The sequence below is a fragment of the Schistocerca piceifrons genome, chromosome 6 (assembly GCF_021461385.2).
Source record: "Schistocerca piceifrons isolate TAMUIC-IGC-003096 chromosome 6, iqSchPice1.1, whole genome shotgun sequence".
Taxonomy (NCBI): domain Eukaryota; kingdom Metazoa; phylum Arthropoda; class Insecta; order Orthoptera; family Acrididae; genus Schistocerca; species Schistocerca piceifrons.
Window position 1 is genome coordinate 149,392,341 of NC_060143.1, and position 25,306 is coordinate 149,417,646.

General features: G+C 41.6%; 1 protein-coding gene across 7 annotated transcripts in view; it reads left to right on the plus strand.

The window, feature by feature from the left end:
- LOC124802840 (RNA-binding protein fusilli) overlaps positions 1-25,306 on the plus strand; it is a 499,044-nt gene that overhangs the window by 414,250 nt on the left and 59,488 nt on the right. For all 7 annotated transcript variants that reach the window (XM_047263851.1, XM_047263850.1, XM_047263852.1 and 4 more), the window contains exon 6: positions 5,784-5,838. In XM_047263851.1, coding sequence (XP_047119807.1) covers positions 5,784-5,838 — 55 coding nt within the window. The remainder of the gene's footprint in view (positions 1-5,783; positions 5,839-25,306) is intronic.

Here is a 25,306-nt window from a genome sequence, read left to right on the forward strand (position 1 = left end):
GCTTATTGTCAAGTATGTAAATAGCAGTGTATTGGTATTTTGAAACCTGAGTAATGATGATGATCGTTCTTTGGTAAAGCAGCTTAGAGCGTGTTTAACTGAACAACGAGAACGGGCAGTTATCGACTCACGTTTGCAGTGAAATTTTCAAGGGAATGTTGGTTTATACTGCTACCGTAAAAAGCCATTTTTCTTTAAATTGCTGGGCTTGAATGTCAGAATATACATTTTCATTTGTCGCAATTGAACACACACTCTCATTTTCTATGGTTGTGAATTTCTAAAGGAAATGGTCGAGGTGATGAACTGTTTGACAAGTTTGAAAATTTCGTAACCAGCATTTACAGATAAAGTACAACTGTCACTGCAACACCAATTTAGTCCTTGACGGTACCCGACGAAATATAAAATTTGCTGTGTAACTCGAAGAAGATTGCAGCCCTGGCGCTACCGAACGTTTCTGTGCAACCTTGATCAAGTCACCAGGTCAGCCACACGGTTCGAAAAACCTGCATATGAATGTGCAGAGTTTCCATTACCTGACGCATTAAAGTTACAGTTTCAAAATTTACGTTACAGGTAAGCTTCGACAAGTGAACCTTCGGGCGAATTGCAGTATGTAGACAGGAACTTGAGGAGATATAGGTGTGGAAGACCATTAGGGAACGTCGACTTAGCGGAAAACATGAATCACTGTTCGTAACAATAAGTAGTACGAAATAACGACATACAAGGTCCCCAGGCGGTGATACTACATCGTTCCCTAACATTCTCCGCGTCCTGTCCTGTCTCCACGGGCGTCGCCAGCTGAAAAGGCAGACATATCTCGGCTCCATTGGTCTGCCTGGGAATGACACCTAAGGTGGTCGTTTCGCCCATAGATCACCTTTTCTGGCACAGCGAAAGCGAATCCTTCAACTATGAGGTTGTCGTAATGGGTAACAAGTTCGCAAGAATGTTGACGAGATACAATAAATGCATTTATTGAACAATTTTCTATGATTGGCATAACATTGCCTTCGGAATGTCAAAACCCGTAAGGCGAATTTGGAAAGAATGAAGTGTGGTCAACACATCTGAAAATTATTAAAGCGGATCCAAATTGCCGCTTCGTCCTAGTGTTTTCATGCGCATTACAGCTGTAGAGAATGATTACAACGAAAGACTTGTTACGTATATCGCGTCACAGAACCTCGGTTGTGAGTAATATACGGTCCAAAATGCTGAAAGTTATTTATTCGCATCGTTAATAAGCAAACACAAGAAGGTAGCTGCTGAATAATGTTGCTTCACAAACGGACACACAATACTGTTTACAACGTCAACAATAATTCGGGTGCTTTGTTCAAGGTGGCAGTAGTGAATCTAGTGTGTGATACAAATTTTGATGCAAAACTGGTTGCCCTTCGCTCCGAGATTTTCTGGAAGCTCTGTTGATGAGACATAGCAGAAAAAAAAACTAGCAACGGCAGTAAGGGTTGTTATAGAGGTCCATGCGGCGCATTCTGGCATTTTTACTCCATCTCCTGACAACGCGAACCATGGCTATTGCTTGCAAAGGTTGGAGGTCTAACTAAAGAACAGCTTCAGCATACAGAGCTCTTCATCGACTATACTGCGCCGTGATCGTTAAACTTATTTCAGAAGTCGTCGCTGCAGCGTTAGGAAGCGAAATATTCAAATGGACTTGAAAAGTTGCGCAATATTTCTGTCACAGTAAGGGTTTGGAAGAGGAATTCGGAATAGAATCCTTCCGCCCGAACAGGGCTAGGAAGACCCAACGATGACGACCGAACGCCGTGTCGTCCTCACAACGGGCTTGTCTGGATGCGAAGATAGAGATGCATGTGGACAGCACACCGCTCTCCCAGCCGTTGTCAGCTTTCGTGGCCGGAGCCGCTGCTTCTCAGTCACTTAGCTCCTCAGCTGGCCTCTCAATGGCCGAGTGCACCACGCAGTCCAACAACGCTCGGCAGACTCGGGCGGTCAGCCATCCAGGTGCTAGCCCCCGGCAACGCTTAACTTCGGAAATCAGACGGCAATCGGTGTTACCACTGCAGCAAGGCCGTTGGCAAGCGGAATAGAAGCTGTCTTGAAAATAGGTTATGAAGTTAATACCAACAAAAACAGAACAAGGGTGATGATGCTGAGGGAGTTAGCTTACGGAATGTGACACTAAAATAGAAGCAGAGTTTTGCTTTTAGGACTGCAAAGTGACTGAAGTAGACACGATATAGAACGCAGTGGTGCCAGCAAGGAAAAAATCTTTCCGAAAAAGAGAATAAAGTTAACATCTGATATAAATTTCAGAGTTACCAAGTCATTTCTGAAGGTGGTTGTTGAGAGTGCAACCTTATGCGGAAGTAAAACGTGAACGGTAAGCAGACAACAAGAGAAGTGAGTAGTTTGAAATGTGGTGTTACGGATGAATACTGAAGGATAGTTTGGTACACAGAGTAACTAATGAAGTACTGAAGGAAACTGGAAAGAAGAGAGATTTATGGTACAATTTGAATAAAATAAGAGAGATATCGCTAGGACAGATCCCAAGACTTCAAGGAATAGTTGATTTGGTAATGTGTAAAAGTGTGGGGAAAGGGGAGGGATTAAAAGTTGTAGAGGGGGAGAAGACTAGCACCGGATAGACTGGCAGAGAGGGCTTCATCAAACCTGTCTTTGGATGGTCACGGCCATAAAGTTGACCATATGTGCACTGCAACAAAGATAATTTGTTCACACATTCACCCGGCAGGAAATTTTCGAATTTAAACGCATAAGAATCTTAACTTCGTGATTATATTTCCGTTGTTCTCATTGTAGGTGCCATTTGGCACTTACTAGCTATTCCCGTTGGCTGTGCCCTCATATTTAATTATTCAGATCTCGGGTGAATGAATTTATAAGGGTTACATAGGATCAAGTACTTCGCGAGAGTTCTAAACTAAAATGTTAAATAAGAAATAATTAAAAGAAAAACAGAATGACTGCTGTAGCGGTTAGATTTTTGCCAGTCATATGCTTCAGTACAAGTACTGATGCGAAGAAACTCGTCTGATGGATTCAGATCCGGTACTGAATATATTTTAGAGACATTGGGCAAACGATGGAATGTCAGAAACGATCAAGACGAGTGGACCCAAAACTCTCCACCCTTATTTACACCAGTTAGAGTAATTGATGTCCGCACCTAATTAAAACGACATACATCCTGTATAAGAAGCAAGTAATCACGCCATACATTATATACAGTTGTGTAACGGGCATCCATGCGATTATCTGCAAAACATTTAACCGCAACTGTGTTTCTAAAGACCATCAATTATAAGTAAGCGTCCGATGTTTCGGGTTGCAGCAGTTGCTGGATATAATTACGCCCGCGATAGCATTCGTTTTGAATGTAATGTTGTAAACGCCCCATGCGCCATTCGGAGTGTGCCGGAGCTGATGCGACGCTCGCTCGCTCTCGTCGACGCGACCTTTGCGCCGGTAAATATGTGTGCTCGTCTGGACTTTCGTCGGGCTGCTATCTTAATGCTTGCGTCCGCTAGATCGACTGTGCACTATTGTAAGCATTCATCGGTTATGCCACACAACAGACTAAAGTGACTAGCCTCAACGTATCCATCGCGTGCGAAATACATGATCGGAGTACCTTTTAGTCTCATGTACAATATCCGTTATTGACATATACACTGGTGTGTTCTAAAGTGAATGGCGTTGCTGAAGAGCTGACTAATTTATAAGAATTCTTGATTACTGTAGTTAACAGGCGAACCCATAATAAACACCATTTTTCAATAAGGGGCGTGAGCCGCTTCTCTTCACAGTAGCCTCATAGACTACTTTCTTTTCATTATACTCACAATAAACACTTCTGTTATCGACCTGATTGAAAACTGTCTTCGACTGATTTAAAGATCGTGTGATTGCCAGCACAGGCTATGGTTCTCGAATCTTCGGCAGAGCTACATTACATACGTTCTTCGCTTCCATGGTCTCTTAGGTGCTGCAAAGCTTGTTAACTTTTTCTGTCTCGTTCGTGGACAACTCGTATTTCCATCTATACTTTCCAAGTCTATGTGACGGGAGTACCTGTTTCCCTTCCAGCCTCCTTCACCAGTATCGGATTACATGGCTGCAGGGAAGCACATCTTGCGCCCGTGACCTTGCGTAGGTCACGTTATTTTAGGTGATACGTGAAAGTTCAGAGCATTCTGATGTCCCGTTATGAGGTACCAACACATTACAACTTCACATTTCGTGCAGTTTCATTGTCAGTGCAAGTATCCTTCACTCTTTGATTATCTTGGTTAGAAATATTTTTTCCCTGCGTGTTTGTGACTTAGATGGAGGAAACTGAAGTTTGCGGGAATCATGTTGCTGATGACAAGCAAGAAACTGTGCTCGCTAGATACCCTATCGGTAGAGGCCATCGATGTTGTGGGTGTCCGCAAACAGTTTGCCGGTAAAAATCCACGTCGATCCGGATGTCTTTCGGTATATCTGCGGACATCCGCAGTACTAATTAGTTTATGGTTAAAAGTCACTCTTTCCTGCGTTTTTAAAAATGCTCGAAGTTCTCATTGTACTCTTGTATTAACTATTCGTCACTCTTCGGAAACGGCTGTATTATTAATGGTTGTAAATAAAATGCTGCTGGAACATGAGACGGCAATCTGTACGGCTGTTTCATGGTCTGTACGTTACAATTTTCGTCTCTTTTGTATTTGAATCGATAGTAATTATTATTGTTTTAAATCAGGATGGATTGCCACTATGTTGCAGATTCCTAGCACTGAGATTGCGTTTACCAGGCCACATAGCTTCGCAAGACCAACGAGATGCTCATCTTGAATCTTCTCCGCACAACTACATGCACGTCCGTTATTGTACCAGAGAGTGCCATACGCCTGAGGAAATACTGTTTCGTTTTCATTAACAGATATCGCTTACGCAATTAAAGAAAGGTGTTCCAAAGCGAGTGAAAGCAATTCTTGGACACCCCGTCTTTTGAAACCTTCGTTTACGTGAGGGCCCGTTTTCCACATTCGTCGTAAAAAGTGTATGTTGTAAAATTAGTGAATATCTCAGCGTTTCTTTTAAATATATTCAGATGTACACTTCTCTGCGCTTTTTTAATGTAAACCGTTAACACGTTTTAATATTATGGTGAATTAAAGAACATTTGATAAAAGAGGTACTGTGACGACTTCGTTTGTTAGGAAGGAAACCGACCATGAAAAACTTCAGGCCAAGCCCATGCGCACCTCAGAGCTCCGAGGTACCGAACGGAATGACGCGTTGAACACTTTTACAAAAATTCCAGTATCTGTGATGTGGAGAACAGACTCAGACTGGCAGGTGCGGATAGCATTTCCCTTATCGGCTCATTCTGAAAACTTCTGCCCGTGAGTTACAACGCTCCTGCGCTTTTTGGGTCTAGTCACATTCGTGGCCTGGTTTACATGGTCAGAATTGGTGTTTGTAGCCGACTGCGTGGTAATTAGTGGGTTCTCATAGTCGGAGTTGTGTTTACTGTTGCGATGCACAGACTTCAAGCATTGGAATATAATGGTTGGTTGTACTGATATTTACACGATCTTTATTAAATTTCTGTACCATGTCTTCTTTGCCAGGTTCTGATACTAATGTTTTTTAATTATTTTTCAGCTGGCTTTGTTACAAACTATATTAGTCCTCCGTATTTGTTAACATGTAGCTGTTCTCATTAAAGATATCTGTTGTTTCGTGGAATGACGAAGTGAATGTTTGTCTCTTTGCAGGTCATAAGTTCGAGGAGCCGGAAGTGATCAACCTTCGCCTGGAACCTGGAATATGGTGAGTACAGTCGAACGCTTGTGCTATAGTGGAAAGTTCTAACTGGTAAGTGCGTTACGCAACGTGCCTACCGAAGGATCATTTGTTCCGTCGCCAATCTCGGCCGCTTCAGTCAGATAACATGATATGTTTGTCTTTAAAAAATAAATAAGCAGAGTGCCGAGATAATGAAAATTTCTTGTTCGTGCAGCCTGTTTATCTCTACCAAGAGTAAGTGCTGGTCGTTGGTAGACTGTTACAATCTTTCGAGAGTACACTTGGGCTGCTTTTGAAGTAAGTTACGGGATAAACCACTTGCGGTCACTACGTATTAACTCAACGTGTAACAGCAAGCGTCGGAGAGTATGAGGTTATGCAATAAACGGGTTAAAAAAAAACGTCCTAATATATTCATACTCTTTCCGGTTGTGATTATAGTACTTTTGTCCGCTTCGCCGGCACATAGCATAGTATAATCTTTCAAATGTTTGAGAAGTGTTTTCTTCTGTTTGTGTTACATGTTATCAGATTCCAATTCAAATAGAATTTGTGATTCATGCTGTACACGTGAAGAGTCGTTACGACTTTCTTTCATCTCTGCCGGATATGTGCGAGCGCTGTGGCCAACTGTTGCGCCTTTGTCTGAGGTGTAAAAGTTTGTTTCTCTGTCCGTGTTTCATTCCGTATGCACACGCCTGTACCGCTTTCAGCTGCCACTCTGTCATTGCTAGACTGCCAGTCTTCCCTTCGTGCAGCAGTATCAACATTGTTCCATGCGCTGCAGTGACGTGGCTGTCAGATGCTGGGGGCAGCTGAAGTATTTCGTTCTATTCCTGTACTTTGCTAATGGTGGCAGTCTTTCACCCAGCACAAGTGATGATAATATATTGAGCAGATGCACTAAATATTGCAAAAACGGTACTTCCACAACTGATATTCATCACTACATAACGCAAAAATAATTGTAGACATAAGTTATGCTGTTCTTAATCGGATTTAAGTATCTGAAAGTCCGAAAGTATAATGCCGGAAATTTTGACATAGGAGAAAACTGCGCGGAAAAACATGAAAACGACAGTTAGGATTATTTCGATTTGCGAGGATCGGACAACAGGTTGACGCACGCTGGTTTCCTTGCAGAAAAAATTCTAGCACCCATAGAATACTTGAAAAGGCCAAAATATTTACCATACGTCGGGGAGAAATAACAGTTAATGAAAGACGTTCATTCATGCTACACGTACGGCCCTCTCTGTTGTAGGAAATTAGAAATTTAAAATTTAGTGTAACATAGTATAATACATGATCAAACATAACGCGCTATCGCAATATTTTTTCAGTGCACTTGGTAATAGAAAAAAAGCCAGGATGGATCCAAAAAGTGCGGCAGAGCAGAAAACATCCTGAAAGAAGAGCGTGGGAAAATAAGATTTTCACAGAGCTTCTCTTGTTTGATAATGCCTGCGTCGTACGATTAAAGTCTCATCTGTTTTCGATTACGGGAAATGGATAAATACTAATGTTCTTACTACGCAGGAGCAAGATTTTGTGAAGTGTCAACAGTGTTCTTTGGCCGTATGAGCGAGCTGCGTCGATTTACTTGGGTTAAGCATCCTACCATCTCAGTTCATAGTTTAATTGAAAGCAGTTAGTCGCGCGTGCGTCCCCATACGTCTGATGCTGCCGCCTCATCGAGTACCGGGCGGTGCCTTCCCAGTAGTTGTTCGTGCGATGGCCATGTTAAGCCTTTGCACGTATCCTGATTATCCTCCAGGCACTTCACGTGCTACATTATGTGGCGTGCGTATTGAGTTCCCATGTCAAGCAATTTTTTCCTTCTGTTACTCTTTCATCCGCACACCGTGTGTGCATATTGATGCTGATTTCGAAAAAACTTCTAATGTGCGCATGCGCGCGCAATCAAATTTGTTTATGATATTCCCTAACTAATTCTATTAGTAGCCTCAGCATATTTGTTCATGGACGCGTTATACTGTTACGTTTGTGAGTTTCGTTGTATGTTTTGGACACCATGGGTTTTACGGACTATCGTTTATTTACAGAATATCTACGAAGGGAGACTTTCATTAGACTGGAGCAATGGTTCTGCTTCGCAACAAAGTTAACAGTACGTAAACAACTGTGTAAATCTATCAGCCACAATTCACTAAGGCACAAGATATTCACTAAAAAAACCACTAACCGCACTGGAGAAGTACTGGATTCTAATCAGGCGAAGGAACAAGCAACAACTAATTTCTGTACAGCACGACGTATCATTTACAAGTACTGATCGACAGTAGATTTTGGAGTACTGGCTGCGAACAGCCAGCGTGAGATTAATAGATTTTTCGTCAGCTTTTGACTCAGTTTCGAATACATATCTACTAACAACCTTTGGAAAACAAGGCATTTATTCTACCTATTCGAGAACAATTACATCTAGACTTGATTGTAATAATTCAAAGTCTGAATTGAAAGAGGGGAGAGACATGGAGATTCCATATCGTCCAAAGAATTATGAGCTCCGGTAAACTGGGAAAAAGGTATATATGTCATTGCAGCATACCTGAACACTCTTAATTTTGGTGATAACTTTGCACTGCTTGCCTCTGTTGCAGATAAACTTGAGCAAGTAATGGGAGAAAGTAGCAAATAATATCTGATGGTAGACTTGAAAATCAATTACTGTAAGACCAAACTCGTATTTCTTATCTGTACATCAAAAAGATAGTAGTACAGACAAACAAGGAAATCATAAAATCATCTGAACAGTGATTTGTATTTAGAAGAGCTCAAGACACATCAATGAACATAAAAATCATATTTGAAAAAGTGTGGAATGGTTTTTGTGAAACTGATGGTCTTTTCAGAATTTCAATCCTTCGATGTGTCTGAAACAGAACGCTTAAAACCAGTGTGTAATGTCAGTTTTGCCACAAGTCAGTGAGACATAGAAGTGGCGGTGGGGGGTGAAAAGGGGTTGGTAACATCTGACATCTAGGCCATACTGCACGATTGGTGTGGTGTGTTGTACAGGTAGCATTGGAATGCATTGCAGGAGATTTACGTGTGATAGGCGCAGCTAGCAGAAAGAGGGGAGGGGGGGGGGGAATGAGATGGACAGAGGGGGAGGAGGAACAGATGTAGATGTGTCCAACATCTGCGCCGTACTCGTATGTGGGCGATGCCTTGGATAAAAGGCTAGTTATGTGATGATGTGCAGGAGTAACATAGATTCGCTTAGCTACAGACAGTAACAAATCGAAGAGGCGGAAATGGCTGCTGTTGCTACTGCTAGGGATGATTGTCATCTTTCCACAGGTACTGCACCGAGCCTCTTGGATACTCTGTTATACAATTTGATATTTGACATCACTCCAATTTACACCGTCTTTAATGTATTGTTTAGGCCAATCCTGTTGTAGAGGTGCATATGTTTTGATTCGTTCATACCTATTTTGCAACAAGTCATAGTTTAAACACTTCTCGTTACGATTTTAACCGGAAGGTAACTACTATGTCACGCTGTTACCCATTGATAGTGCCACTGAAGTTTAGGAATGCGGGTCCTGCACAATCCGTAAGCGACAGTCCGTCGTTTGGAAGGGTGTCACAGTTTCGACACACTTCTCTCTGTACTGTAGCAAGCTTCACTTTGACTACCATGCTGCTTGTATCGCGTAGCGTTTGCAGAATAGTGACGTCACGAGCTACACATTACTGCTCCGCTCTCCAGCCAGTTGTTGTCAATCTGAAACCATATCTGTGTGTGTCTGTGAGGTGGGGGGGGGGGGGGCTGAATAATAATAATAATAATGGGGAGGTAGTCACAGTGGTATATAAATAACTGACAAATGTGACTGGTAGCACAGAACGCAAATAAATAATTAATAATGCTTTTGTCTAAGTTTAAAATCCTCTACCATATGCGTGTGACCCTAAAGATTTAAGACAGCCTTTTTATGTAGTATCTTGAGTGCTGTTGCAGTGCTCGTGTGTGTCATTAGTACGCCACCACCTGCACAAGAAAATCGCACGGTCTCCATCTCAACTCGCTAGCTGCTAGAAGCACACCGCGTGTACAACGCACGTCCGCCTTCGTAGCTGAGTAATCAGCGTGTTTACTTGTCATGCGCAGGATCCAGGTTCGATTCACGGCACTGCAAGGACCTTTCCCTCCTTGGGAGGGGCCCACTGAGTCTCGTGATGGCAATTTAGGAGCTGCTTGAATTGGAAGTAGCGTCTCCAAGGTCTGGAAAACCGACAACGGCCGGGGGCGAAGGGTCGGTGACCTTACCCCACGCTCCTTCATACCGCATCTCGATGACGCCGTATGGCAGAGGGTGACAGTCACACGGCGGCTGGTCGACACAGCACAGTCCTCTCTGGGCCTGACAGCGGTAGCGTTTTTTTTAATTATTTTCCGTATACTTGCCGTAAGCGAAATTTAAGAGCTGAACTACCAGTAGTATGAGCTCAATCTGAAGATGGAGTTGTTGTAGGTGCAGGATATTGGCGTTCACTATTAATGGTGAATCGCTTGCGAAACAGGAAGCTAGAGACGAAATAATATTAGTGGTTTGTGTTTATTGGCAGCGTTTATTTTCGCGGCCTAACCTTAATGATTTTATGTCATTTTTAAGCTGCTCCGTTCTTCGCAATAGACGAATATTTTCTAGAAATCAAAATTTGATCTGATTCGTTCCGTGTTTCTTAGGGACCACAGTGACGTGTCTAGGGGCGTAAGAACGACGGTGTAGTTCCGGAGAAAGTGGTAGCGTACTGCGTGACGTCATTGGCAACAGTGCACTTGGCTGAGGTCGACGAGCACGTGTGTGGTACGTGCAGCATGCGCTTGCGCGCAGGTCGACACTCACGTGAAGGCCGTGTGTCGGGAGCTCAGCTTGTGCTGCCGTGCGTGAATAGCGGAAGAGTCGTATAGGGTGGCCCCAGCGACGGAGAACTTGGCGCAGGAGCGCTGGAAGCAGTTTCAGCTCGCCACAGCCTGGGCTACACTCTCAGAAATTGTGAAGGCAACACGAATAAAATACAAGGCGCGAAAGTTTATTTTAAATTTCTACAAATACCAGACAGCAGTCAAGTCGAAGGACATGAAAAAGAAGCCGTAGTCCAGAAGGGAGCTAGATATGCTCGTAGCCTGTCCCTAATGTTATTCAATGTGTACATTAGGAAAGCTGTGAAGAAAGCCAAGCAGAAATTTTGAAACATAATTAAAATTCACAGAGAAGAATTAAAAACTTTTGCGATCTACCAGTGACATTGTAATTTTGTCAAACACGGCCGAGGACTTGGATGAGCAGTTGAACGGAATTGACTGTCTTGAAAAGATATTATGCGGCTAACATAAACTAAAACATATTAAAGAATTTGAATAGGTAATCGGACACTTTTTGTGTAAATCGTATGTCGCTTAGCAATTTTCTGCTCCTGATCCTCCTCAGACTCCAACACAGGCGTGTTACAGAAAAATTTCCTGGTCGAAAATTCTTCTGCAGTTATTCTCGTCAGAAGTTTGTGAGTACAGGGCGCATGTGTCACTGTTCATTCCCTGGCCGAAGCCAAGACTTTACCTGTTAGAGATTCTGCTTGTTGGCGAGCTCACTTGTTTTCAGTCAAATTACCGCGATCTGTGAGTGAGGGACAGGAATTTCTGATTGGAAATATAGGGACAGGATTATAACTTGCGGCATTCGCTATACAGGAGGCAAACCTGCTGTAAAGTTTCGTCGGAAAGGGGGATTATTTTTATTTCCTTTCTGTGACCGTAGGGCCCAGTCAATAAATAATAGCCCCATTTTAATCAATCAATTTCTCTCTCTCTCTCTCTCTCTCTCTCTCTCTCTCTCTCTCTCTCTCTCTCGCCCTCTTACACAACCACCAACTAAAGTAAAAGGATGCGAATCTTAAGTTTCTGCTGTGGATGGAAAGAGTAAATTAGCGGTTCTGTGGACTTTGGGCTCACAAATATGTTCGTATGCTGTGTCTGTAGGGATAATGATGAGCGCGACGGATATTTTCCACCATTTATTTCGACGCAGTTTTCTTTGTGTAATGTGTTACTGGATTCAGATATTTTAAAACGCTGTTATTACATTAGCAGGAGTGGAACCTGTGTGGGAAATGGTGTAACAGTCCCTGACGTAGCACATCAGAATGGGAAGTAGTTGTGTGTCAACGTGCCCGCGTGCGTCTGCGCCTGGTATCTCTGGCGCTGGACCTCTGGCTTGGCCCCGTCTCGGACAAAGTGCGGCGATAACGGCCGCCGGCAATGTAGCCGCAGCACGCGGGCCTGGTGTTCTCCTTGCAAGTGGCTGCCTCCGCTCCAGAGAGGTGATAGGAAGCGATATTCTGACAAAAACGAGGTTACAGGCACTCATCTTCGATGGGCGAAGATTCTTGCTACTACAGACATCCACCAGCAGATTCTGAGCCTTTAATTTTCCTCTAGCTTGATGTTTTGTCATTGCCTTTCGTGTCCAACTTTTCTTCATCAAATTGAGATAACCACAGGCGCTGTGAAGTCCGCCTCAGCTTCGCGTCTTTTGTTATTCCTCAACCAGTTCGTTCGAAAGTCCGTTTTCAAGCGGTTTTACAATCAAGGTGCAAGATCATACACTTGTAAGAAAGTCTCCGCAAACGTTCGGTAAGCATATTACGGCACTATAGCTCTACAACATATATTAACTACTACATCTTAAGTTTCCCTGTAGGCGTTATCTGTCTTTCCCTTAGTTATACATCTTTCTATAAACATAACAAAGAAATGTAGTGACTGGAGAAGTAATCTGTACTCTCACGTGGCGAATATCAATGGAAGAATACCCAATACACGGCTGGAAAACAAAATTGAAGAAGTAATGGACACGAGCAGTTTGGATGTAGGAAAGGAACAGGAAGCAGAGACGCCATCGGCATGATGAGGATGTCGGAGAGAGTTTCGCCTGTTAACGAAGTAGTTTGCGCTTGCTTTATAGACTGACAGAACGCCTTCGACAGAACCAACTGTTCAAAATTGATGAAATTCATAAGTAGATGGGAATCAACTGGGGAGACTTAATACGCGGAACAAGAATCGCCATGGCATTCAAAAAGAAGAGAGGACTCTGCTGATCAGCAAGTTGGGCTTGGTATTAAGGAAGAAACTGGTGAAATGCTACATCTGGGACATAGCACTGTAGGGAGCATTGGTATAAGCCACGAGAAAAATGGAGAAACATTACGTGGAAAGTATTGAAATGCGGCGCTGGAGAGGAATAAAGAAGATCAAGTGGACAGATCCGTTTACAAACGACGATGTACTTAGAAGAATAGGAGAGAAGACTATTCTGAATATAATTCAGAGGAAGGCCAGCTTTGTCGGACACATACTTGGAGAGGAGGGGCCATCGGCATGTCATCGAAGGGAGGATACAAAGGCATTACGGCGCGAGGAAGAGGAAGAAGAAGAATATGATCAGACATGTGGATGGCATGATAGATGGAAGAAGAATACGACAGACTGAAGGAAGAAGATGGCGGCAGAAATTCTTTGTTCGAAGACACGGACCTGCCACTAGGCAGAAAACTACATAATAATAGTAATAATAATAATAATAGACCCCGTGGAGGCCCGGGAAAAGAATAGGCCTCCGGTATGTTCTGCCAGTCGTAAAAGGCGACGAAAAGAACAAACCACTAATAGGGCTAACCCCCCTTTTAGTGTGATTAGTTGGTTCAGGACAGAACTAAAGAAGCCTCGGACAAGCGCCGTCATGGTCGGGGACGACGCTTGAACCCTATGCCCGTCCACAATGGTAACGACACTGTTAGCCAACTGGAAAATGATTTAAATCCAAATAGAGGTGTTTTGCAGGATATGCTTCCTGCAACCACCTTAGAAGGAAAACAGACAGAGGATGAGATGGTCAGATGAAGTTAACCGACACCTCATGTTCTGTTATTACCAAGTAACAAACCTAGGAACCAACACAACTGGATACAGATGACAAGTATACACAACATTTATTATCACATACCCAGAATTAAAATTTTTAACAGAACAATGACTAGCTGATTATATCCATGTAATAATCAAAAATAACAGGATACCCCAGTCAGAATTAGAAAACATCAAACAACAAGTACAACAAATACTGGAACAAAATAATGTGCAATCAGAAGAAGAAGAAAATACAGTAATGGACTCACATCCCAGAGCAAACAAACAAAGAACAACACGCACCAATTAAACAATCAGAGGAAAACGAAATCTTAAAACAGCCACCAGAACAAGCACAAATAGAACTCGAAGTAACACACATGTTAGATATAGAAGAAAAATTTAAGCTGACATATATAGAATACGAAGACACAAATACAGACATTAGACCACTCTTGCATAGACCGCCAAATAACCCACAAGTCGAAACAACAATAAAAACTATCAACACAATCATACACAACAAAATAAATGAAAACACAACTATGGAAGAGTTACAACTACTGGTTTATATAGGAGCACTCACTGCACTAAATATACACACTAGGCAGAGATCAGAACCAACCAACACACAGAAGAAACCCACAAAACCAGCAAGGCAACACAGGCTACAGATCAGAATAGAAAAACTTAGACAAGACGTCGGACAGCTAACACAATTTATAGGGAATGAAATGTCAGAAAAAAAACGAAAAAGGTTAGGTAAAATCTCACAACAAGAAGCGATAGAGCAATTAGATGAAAAGAAGCAGAAATTACAAGCCTTGGCCAAACGACTTAGAAGATACAAAAAAAGTGAAAATATAAGGAAACAAAACCAAACATTCAACACAAACCAAAAGAAATTTTACCAGACAATAGATAACACACACATTAAAATAGACAATCCACCAAACATAACAGACATGGAACACTTCTGGAGCAACATATGGTCAAACCTGGTACAACATAACAGGCATGCACGGTGGATACAAGCAGAAACAGATACATGCAAGATGATACCACAAATGCCTGAAGTGATAATTTTGCAACATGAAGTCACCCAAGCAATTAATTCTACTCACAATTGGAAAGCCCCTGGAAAAGATAAAATAGAAAATTTCTGGCTAAAGAAGTTCACCTCAACACGTTCACATCTAACTAAATTATTTAACAGTTACATTGCAGACCCATACACATTCCCTGATACACTTACACATGGAATAACTTATCTGAAACCTAAAGATCAAGCAGACACAGCAAACCCAGCTAAATATCGCCCCATAACATGCCTACCAACAATATACTAAATATTAACTTCAGTCATTACATAGAAATTAATGACACATACAACACAGAACAAAATTATAAATGAAGAACAAAAAGGCTGTTGCAAAGGAGCACGAGAATGTAAAGAGCAACTGATAATAGATGCAGAGGTGATATATCAAGCTAAAACTAAACAAAGGTCGCTACACTACGCATACATTTTTTACCAAAAAGCTTTTGATAGTGTATCCCACTCATGGTTACTACAAATATTGGAAATACACAAAGTAGATCCTAAATTGATACAGTTCCTAAACATAGTAATGAAAAATTGGAAAACCACACGTAATATCCAAACAAATTCAAGTAATATCACATCACAGCCAATAGAGATTAAGCGTGGAATATACCAAGGAGACTCATTAAGTCCTTTCTGGTTCTGCCTTGCTCTGAACCCACTATCCAACATGCTAAATAATAAAAATTATGGATACAATATTACTGGAACATACCCACACAAAATCACACATTTGCTATACATGGATGATCTAAAACTACTGGCAGCAACAAATCAACATCCCAACCAATTACTAAAGATAACAGAAGTATTCAGCAATGATATAAATATGGCTTTTGGAACAGACAAATGTAAGAAAAATAGCATAGTCAAGGGAAAACATACTAAACAGGAAGATTACATATTGGATAACCACAGCGACTGCATAGAAGCGATGGAAAAAACAGATGCCTATAAATATGTAGGATACAGACAAAAAATAGGAATAGATAATACAAATATTAAAGAAGAACTAAAAGAAAAATATAGACAAAGACTAACAAAAATACTGAAAACAGAATTGACAGCAAGAAACAAGACAAAAGCTATAAATACTTATGCTATACCAATATTGACCTACTCATTTGGAATAGTGAAATGGAGTAACACAGACCTAGAAGCACTCAATACACTTACACGATCACAATGCCACAAATGTAGAATACATCACATACATTTAGCAACAGAAAGATTCACATTAAGCAGGAAGGAAGGAGGAAGGGGATTTATCGACATAAAAAACCTACATTATCGACAGGTAGACAATTTAAGAACATTCTTTATAGAACGAGCAGAAACTAGCAAAATACACAAAGCAATCACCCATATAAATACATCGGCTACACCTCTGCAATTTCATAACCACTTCTACAACCCTTTAGATCACATAACATCAACAGATACGAAGAAAGTAAATTGGAAAAAGAAAACACTACATGGCAAGCACCCGTATCATCTAACACAGCCACACATCGATCAAGACGCATCCAACACATGGCTAACAAAAGGCAATATATACGGTGAGACGGAAGGATTCATGATTGCAATACAGGATCAAACAATAAACACCAGATATTACAGCAAGCATATTATTAAAGATCCCAATACCACAACAGATAAATGCAGACTTTGCAAACAACAAATAGAAACAGTAGATCACATAACAAGCGGATGTACAATACTAGCAAATACTGAATACCCCAGAAGACATGACAATGTAGCAAAAATAATACATCAACAACTTGCCATACAACATAAACTAATAAAACAACATTTTCCCACATACAAGTATGTACCACAAAATGTACTGGAGAATGATGAATACAAATTATACTGGAACAGAACCATGATAACAGATAAAACAACACCACATAACAAACCTGACATCATACTCCCCAATAAAAAGAAGAAATCAACACAACTAATCGAAATATCCATACCCAATACAACAAATATACAGAAGAAAACAGGAGAAAATATTGAAAAATACATCCAACTGGCTGAGGAAGTCAAGGACATGTGGCATCAGGATAAAGTTGACATTATACCAATTATACTATCAACTACAGGAGTCATACCACACAATATCCACCAGTACATCAACGCAATACAGCTACATCCAAACTTATGTATACAACTACAGAAATCTGTAATTATTGATACATGTTCAATTACGCGAAAGTTCCTAAATGCAATGTAACATATACCGTACAGTTAAAAGGAAGTCACGCTTGATCAAGGTCCGCGTCACTTTCCATTTTTAACCAGACATAGCGTCTGAGAAAGGAAAGAAATAATAATAATAGTAGTAGTAGTAGACATATTTGTCTTCGAGCCATTACTGCTTTACCATTTTGCACATCTTGTCAGTCACATTTTTTTATTTTTTACAACTGTATTGCCTTTCGTCTGCTTCGTTCGCTGCATTTTTATATTTTCTCCTTTAATCAATTCAATATTTTCAGTGATACCCAAGGATTTCTGCTAGGCCATATCTTTTCATCTTTTTGATCCTCTGCTACCTTCCGCATTTCAACTCTCAGAGCTTTCCATTCGGTTTCTACTATGTACCTCTCCGATGTTTCATTCAATCGCTGCTTAATGCACCCTTCGCAACTCAGTAACATCTGGTTTTTTCAATTTATCCAGGTCCCGTCTCCTTAGTTTCATACCTTTTTAAAAAGTCTTTAGTTTTAATCTGCAGTTCATAACTAATAAATTATGATCAGAGTCCATATCCTCCGCTGGAAATGCTTTACAGTCTAAAATCCGTTTCTGAAATCTGTCTTACCATTGCATAATCAGTGTAAACCTTTCCGGTGGCGCCAGGTCTCCTCCATGATTCTTAAAGCAAGTGATTAGCTTATGCCCTGTGCAATATTCTACCAAGCGTCTTCCTCTTTAATTCTTTACCTCCAGTCCGTATTCACCTACTATTTTTTCAAATCTTGCTTTTCGTATTATTGAACTTCACTCATCCGTTACAATAAAATTATCCTCTCCCTTAACTTTTGAATAATTTTCGTTACCTCATCAAACATTCTTTCAATCTCGTCATTTGCGGAGCTTTGTACGTAAACTTGTACTGTTGTGGTGAGTGTTGGCTTTGTTACTGTCTTGTCTACGATAATGCGTTCACTATGCTTTTCGTAGTAGCTTAGCCGCATACCTATTTTCTTATTTATTATTAGACGTACTCGTGCATTGCCACTAATTGATTTTGTATTTACAACCCAGTAGTCGCACGACTAGATGTCCTGTACATTCTGCGGCCGAACTTCACTAATCCGTATTACATGTAACTTTAACCTATCCATTTCTCTTTTCAAAGTTTCTAACTTATCTACCCGATTAAGCGATGTAACATTGTATGGGCTGATCCGTAGAACTCCAGTTTTGTTTTTCCTGAGTAGTCCTCGCCCACAGTTCCGCATGCGGAGCTATTTTATCTCTGTAATATTTTACCCGAGAGTATGCCGTCCTCATTTAACTATAGAGCTCATTGCCTTCTGCGGAAGCAAAGACTGTAGTTTCCCGCTGCTTTCAGCCGTTTACAGTACGTGCACAGGAAGACCGTGTTGATTGATGTTACAAGGCCAGCTCAGCCAGTCATCCAGACTATTGCCCCTACAAGTATTGAAAGCCTGCTGCTCCTTTTCAGTAACCACGCGCCAGCCTGGTCTCGAAACAACGCCCCTCCGCCTTGATTGCACGGCTGTGTGTATCGTCGAGGCACGCAGGCCACCCCGTCTCGGCAGTTTATTTGGTTGATGGGACAGTATTTAATTATAGTCAACATGAAACGAACATTTCAGTGCAATAGTTACATTTCTACTGAAGAGATTCGCATGGTTTACAAAGTAATTCGCTTCGTTGTTTCTTAATGCAATTGCCGATGGATGTTTAGACGTTTTGAGCTCCTTATAACATTGCAGTATGATTATCGGTTTCATAATTATCTTGCAAGTATATTGATGTGTATTCTACACCTTCTTGTTCGTGCACGTAATTGTGGAGAACACAAATGGGTTTGATAATATCATTCACTCTATCGGGATTCCTGTAGTGTACTGGACCGTTTAAAACTTGAAACTTTTCTGGAGCTATTCCAAATGCCCGTTCACATTATCGAGACATTTTTAGAGAATAGTCTCATTAAGGAGCGTGACAAGGAGTACGCTTCAACTGTTCCAAAATAAAAGGGAAAAGAGTCATGACGTTCATAGTACGTTAATCACGATGAGGATGGAATATGAAGGCCTGCATGTGTTATTCCGTGTCTGACTGCTGAAGCGCGAAATATTCCTCTGACACCGTTCCTTCCAATATAACCTATCGCGATTAAAGTAAATGATCCATCAGCATTCCATTATCACAACAGGGTGGCTATAATTAAACTTTGGTGCTTGGTAGGGCCCCCGTGAAAAACGAGTGATTGTACGACAATCAAACTTCGTGGAAACATTTGTGAGGAGGAGAAACAGCCACTGAAAGAAACACATTTGAATTTCCACATGAGAGGGTTCAAACCTGGTGATCTTGGTGGATATGCAGTTTGGAGCCATTCGCAGATGATTCGGTTTCCTCCAAATGCTTTATGGAGTGACCGAATGATCTCATGAGCAGTGTGTGGGGGAGCTCCTTCGCCCATCAAAATGGCTGAGTCCAAAGCACCTATCTCACGTAGAACAGGGATCACATGTTGGCGAAGCAGACTGTCGTAACGTGTGCAGTTCACGCAGCCTGTTCTTCGTCCATGGGGACCACGTTCCTCGAAGATAAGATGACCAGTCATGAACTGTGCTGTGAAGCCACACTTGGCCGTGACCCGTTCACTGTCCAGAGGAATTTCTCGAACGTCCGTTGGCAGTGACGGCCCCCAAATGCGACAGTTGTGAGAGTTCACTGTTCCAATGTGCCTCATTACTTCAAAAATTTTCAGAGGTCACGTGTCGTCAACTTAACCCTTGCAAGAAACGTAAGAGCAAAGTCTAATGTCTGGGCAAAAGTTGGTGAGCAATGGGAAGTTTGTACGGATACCTTTCCACAATTCTTCACAGTGCTTTTCGAACGGTGGACCATGAATATTCAGCTGTCGTGACATAGCTCTTGCTCTGTTTGGTGATCCGAATGCCGCCGGCCTCTCCCAGGAGCAAACCGAATTACTGGCCGATCGTTCCACTGCGCAACCGCCAGAATCATCAGATACGAACCCTCTCATGTGACATAGCTCTTGCTCTGTTTGGTGATCCGAATGCCGCCGGCCTCTCCCAGGAGCAAACCGAATTACTGGCCGATCGTTCCACTGCGCAACCGCCAGAATCATCAGATACGAACCCTCTCATGTGGAAATAAACATTTTTCTTTCAACGATTTGTTGTTTCTCCTCCGCATGTCCTTACAGATGCTTTCACAAACTTGCATTGCCCTACGATAACGCGTTTCTCATGGGGTCGCACTCACGTAACGAAAGTTCAATTGTAACCAACCAGTATTCCGATATGCTTACCATCCAGTGCACAACACATTTTGGAAGATTCAATGAATGACAAAAAAAAGTACCATGATGAAACACGCTCGGCAGTCTGTATAGAGTCCTCTCTTTTTGGGATGAGCATATATATTTCCTTGAGTAGAACATCCCAAAGTATTTTTGTGGTCTTTCCTTGCGCAATGTGCAGTGAAAAGAATGAGCAGCCACGTACCTGTAAATAAAAACAATGTCAAGAGTAGTCTGTTAATTTATGTCCTGGTTATCTACACTATATTCCTTTTTTAGATGTTATGAGAGAGGTGTTAATTTTGTGAATCCAAAGAGAACTGGAAGGATTTGCGAACTGTCTTTCTTCGGAACACGAAGCCTGCTCCAAGTTGCAGTAGGACGAAGCAAAGAAGCCGCATTATCAGATGGAAGCAACGTGGTTTGCATTATTCTCTGTTAAATCGCTAACTTCTGCTGCCCCTGGAAATTTGAGAGAAATCTCCCATGTTCAGCAGAACGTATGTGACACAGTAAGCAGTGAAGAAGTCTCTTCGAAGCATCTCGCATGTTCACCACCAGCATCCCTGTCAACGTCTCCACCTCCACCAGGAATACCCTTAATCTTTCCGAAGAGTACGGCTAATGAGATGAACGAAGCCAATTGATGTGAATACTTCCAAAATTCGCAATTACAAGATATCCTGGCGACATCAGATTCTCGTCCATGAACAAAAAAGTCCTGAAAGACGTTATAAAGCTGATGTATTGACCACTGCTTCATGGAGTTTATTGAAATCAGCAAGGCCAAAATTGACGCCACTTCTTAGTCTTAAGCCAAACAACCAGAAAAGGGAAGATATGAAGATGTTCCGAAGCTTTTTGTCTGAGCTGAATGTCCAAGCGTGTAGGATACTACAGCTAATCAATGAAATCATGAGCCAGGCATCCACACCACTGTTCACCTCAGTCGTTGTTGCGCACTCATTGGAATGGAATCCCCAGTCAATCACTGTCCGCCCGCATCTCGTGGTCGTGCGGTAGCGTTCTCGCTTCCCACGCCCGGGTTCCCGGGTTCGATTCCCGGCGGGGTCAGGGATTTTCTCTGCCTCGTGATGGCTGGGTGTTGTGTGATGTCCTTAGGTTAGTTAGATTTAAGTAGTTCTATGTTCTAGGGGACTGATGACCATAGATGTTAAGTCCCATAGTGCTCAGAGCCATTTGAACCAATCACTGTCCGATTAGAATCGTGCGAAGATGCTGAGAACAATCTCCAAGGGAAGAGTGCTGCCGATTAATAGGACAAGAGCACTAATTACTCAGACCTTGAAAGTTAGTTCCGAAAATGATTTACAAGGAACAATAATCACTATGTACTTTCCTTGCCGTGTTATTCACTAATCTGCCAGTTCCAGAATCTGCTTATTGTGATGTTCATTATTGACATAATTTTCTGTATTTGCTGTGTGTCTAAAATAAACCAGCTCTTTATTACCTCAGAGAGAGAGAGAGAGAGAGAGAGAGAGAGAGAGAGAGAGAGAGAGAGAGAGAGAGAGAGACTGACTTTCATGTTTGTAGTACGCTGTGCTATGGTGGGAGAAATCAACTGTACCACATCACTGCAGCAATTTTAACTCATTATGTGAAAAGCAAGGAATTTCGTATATGTCTGTTGCAGCTCCTTGGCTGCTACAAACAGCCTGCAGTTCGTTTCTCTCGGTGTAGGGATGCCACCCGAATTTTCTTCATTTCCTCATTCGTGTGTAAAAGTGATCGAGCACGACATTTTTTTTCTGAGCTTTAATCTGCACTACATGGCAAGTGTACTCAGAAGATGCTCGGGTGCGACAAACAGTACTTCCCTCTCCTCCGCGCTGACATACGGCAACTGCAGCTACTCATGTCAGACTTGGGCAGTGAGAGGAAGTGCGTTGCCAGACACTGAGCAACCAGTTGGCGATTTAGATCGCGTGCCCCTTGCATTCCTTTTCATTCGCTCCGTGTCGGAACGCCCCAACAGGTAGAAGAAATTCTAGGATCTGCCAGTTATTGAATCCCTAGGTCTTCAGGTTTGTTGTTTCCATACGCGCGGAGGAACCAAAACAAAGACTATCATGCTGTATCGTAAAATTTTGCGAGGCGCATTGTAATATCTCATAGTCCCTTGGCGGTGGGAATCTATTGTTTACTATCTTATCACCGTTTTTTGCTTTCTCCGACAAAAAATATTGAAATAGGACTCCTTTCTCTGTAGTTGGCCGAAGTTATTTGTAGTTACGGAGAATGTTTTCCAAGCAATAATGATAAATATAAAACTAGCAAAGAAAACCTATGAGTTCAGAAACGACGTTGCGTATAAATTATTGACTGTCAATCCATACAGTTTTTATATTTACACGTGAGCGGCTCCACCCGCCTACTATTGGTGATATATAACATATTTAAGAGGTGTTCGAGCAACATTCCTAAAGGAAGATGTTACAGCAGTCAGCACACAGTTATTCTGTCAAGCAGGGTAAGCACTGCAGAGAAACCTTTTGGGAAGTGGTGCGGCATTCGGGCACTCCTATCCATTCCGTTATCGGCTCAAATAACACAGTTATCGCGCCTGACTGACAGTGTTCGCGTATAGTCCACTCCAGTAATAGCGGCGCGACAATTATCCCCTCGCATGACCGCTGCGAAAGTCGATACTTCGTGGGTTCAGCAGCCGGGTAGAGTATGGTACGAGTATATGCCTCTTGTCGTTGTGGTGAGAGAATTGGCACCGGTAAGAAGTGAACCAGGAAGTAAAAGGAAATCCAGGACCTTAGATTTGGCTTCTGAAAATGTAAAGGCACCATGAAGACAGTTCCGATGTTGCCAATAGTAATTGACGTTAGACTTCAGAAAAATCAAGAAAAGTTCTGAAGATTTGTCGATCTTTAAGAAAGTTAAACAACGTAAAGTGGCGCAAGACGTTTGAAATCTTCAAAATAAATGTATGCACTGCACGAAAGAGGAGTAATATACGATATGTACGAGAATTCAGAAGGAACAATAACAATGAAAAATCATAAGATAAAATGTGTGCAGTCTTTCTCCGCTACTATTCAGACTCTGTATCGAAGAAGCCATGAAGAAATGAAACGGTTCCGGAGTGAAATCAGAAGTTTTTGGTTGAAAGGAAATCAGTGATTAAAGTTCACTGATGACACTACTATTGTGTATGGAAGGGAGCAGGAATTGCAGGACACGTTGAATGGTATGCGCAGAATACGGATATGCTCTGGGGGAAAAAAAAACAAAAACTAAAGTACTGCGGAGTAGCATAAATGAGATCAATGATTAATAAAAAATAGCATCAAGCTGTTGACGGAAGTGAAGACGAAGATAAACAGCGCATAATGGACAAGGCTAGGACATAAGAAGCACACTAATACACAAAGAGCCAATCATCACTAAAAGTAGTTTACTAGTATCGAAAATAGGCCTTAATCTGAGGAAGAAGTTTTCTAGAAAGTGCGTCTTGAGCACAGCATTGTAAGAAAATAAATGGGGGCTGTGGGAGTATCGGAAAAAAGGAAAATTGAGTTTCTTGAATTGTGTAGGGGGCTAAAAATGAAATGGACCATAAGAACTGATTCTCCTCAGAATCGGCGAGAAAATAAATGTGTAGAAAGCATAGACGAGATGAAGGGACAGAAGTTTTAAGACATTAGAGAATATTGATAAAGTGGACCTTAGAGACTGCAGTATTCTTATCACATAGTGGAGGCTGTTGGCAGTAAGTGGTACTGTGAGAGGAAGAAGTTCGCACAGCAGAGAAAATCGTATCGGGCCACGATTATGTCCCATTTTTGTCTAATCCAAGCTTCTGTTCGTCCCCCAGTGATCAAACCACCAACGGGATGCAAAACTGTGATCTTCGTTGCCCTGTTACTGCTTTCGAGCTGTCTTGCATTATTTTACATGTTTTGAATATTACTGTAAAGAGATGTTAGAAGTACACAATGCAAACGGTTGTGCTCGTGTTAAGAAATAAAACTTTGCGTTTCAGCGTCAACATTACACTGTTCAAACGAATTCGGGGAACACGTGTATCAGTGTCCAGTATGTTAAATCTATTTTGACACAAGCGGTACCTATTGCCTTGTTTCATGGCTTGAGATCTTAGCTGTCGGAGTAGGCATTTTGTATTGTGGGCATCCACAGCTGTTGAATTGAACCATGATGATGATCCCTGCATTCTGCCTAACTTTAAATTGGACTACCGACCTCTGGACAGTTCAACATTTTTATCGCAGTCGGACAAAGAATATTGGGTCGTCTACTTGTCATTATGAAATGAATATGTATCTCTGAAGATGTGGCTCTAACGCCACGAAATTAGTTGGACCATAAAAAAAGATTTATCATGCAGTTGAAGCGGTCATCATCATCATGGGACAGTTAAAATCATATATATATAATTTGAGAACTCTTGTGGGCTTTCATCGAAGTATGATGGGAATTGATCCCACAAACTGACCTTCCTAGATGTATACGGAGCGTGCCACGTAGGTGTCATGCAGTGATAAACGTTGACGAAGGGCATATGTGTTACTGAAATTCTCAAAGCCCAGAATGATTGTTTCTGATTTTAGTTCTTTTTATGTAAACGATTGAGGTAATAATTACGTTTTGTTGTGTACTTAATTTGTGAACATAATTAATTTGGTAACATACCCAGTCCTCAGGTATAGCTCTGTAGAGTATGGCAGACATCCAAACTCCCCTAATTCTTTTGAGCCATGTATTTTGACCAACACCCTTCCTTGTTAATAAAGAAATATATGCTGTGTCTAATTGTTTACTTTATGACTATTAATAGCCGGATTATTTAATGGAGTTTTTTGGCCGATGTGAGTTACACATTTCAGTGTCTCATATCTGTATTTTTTGA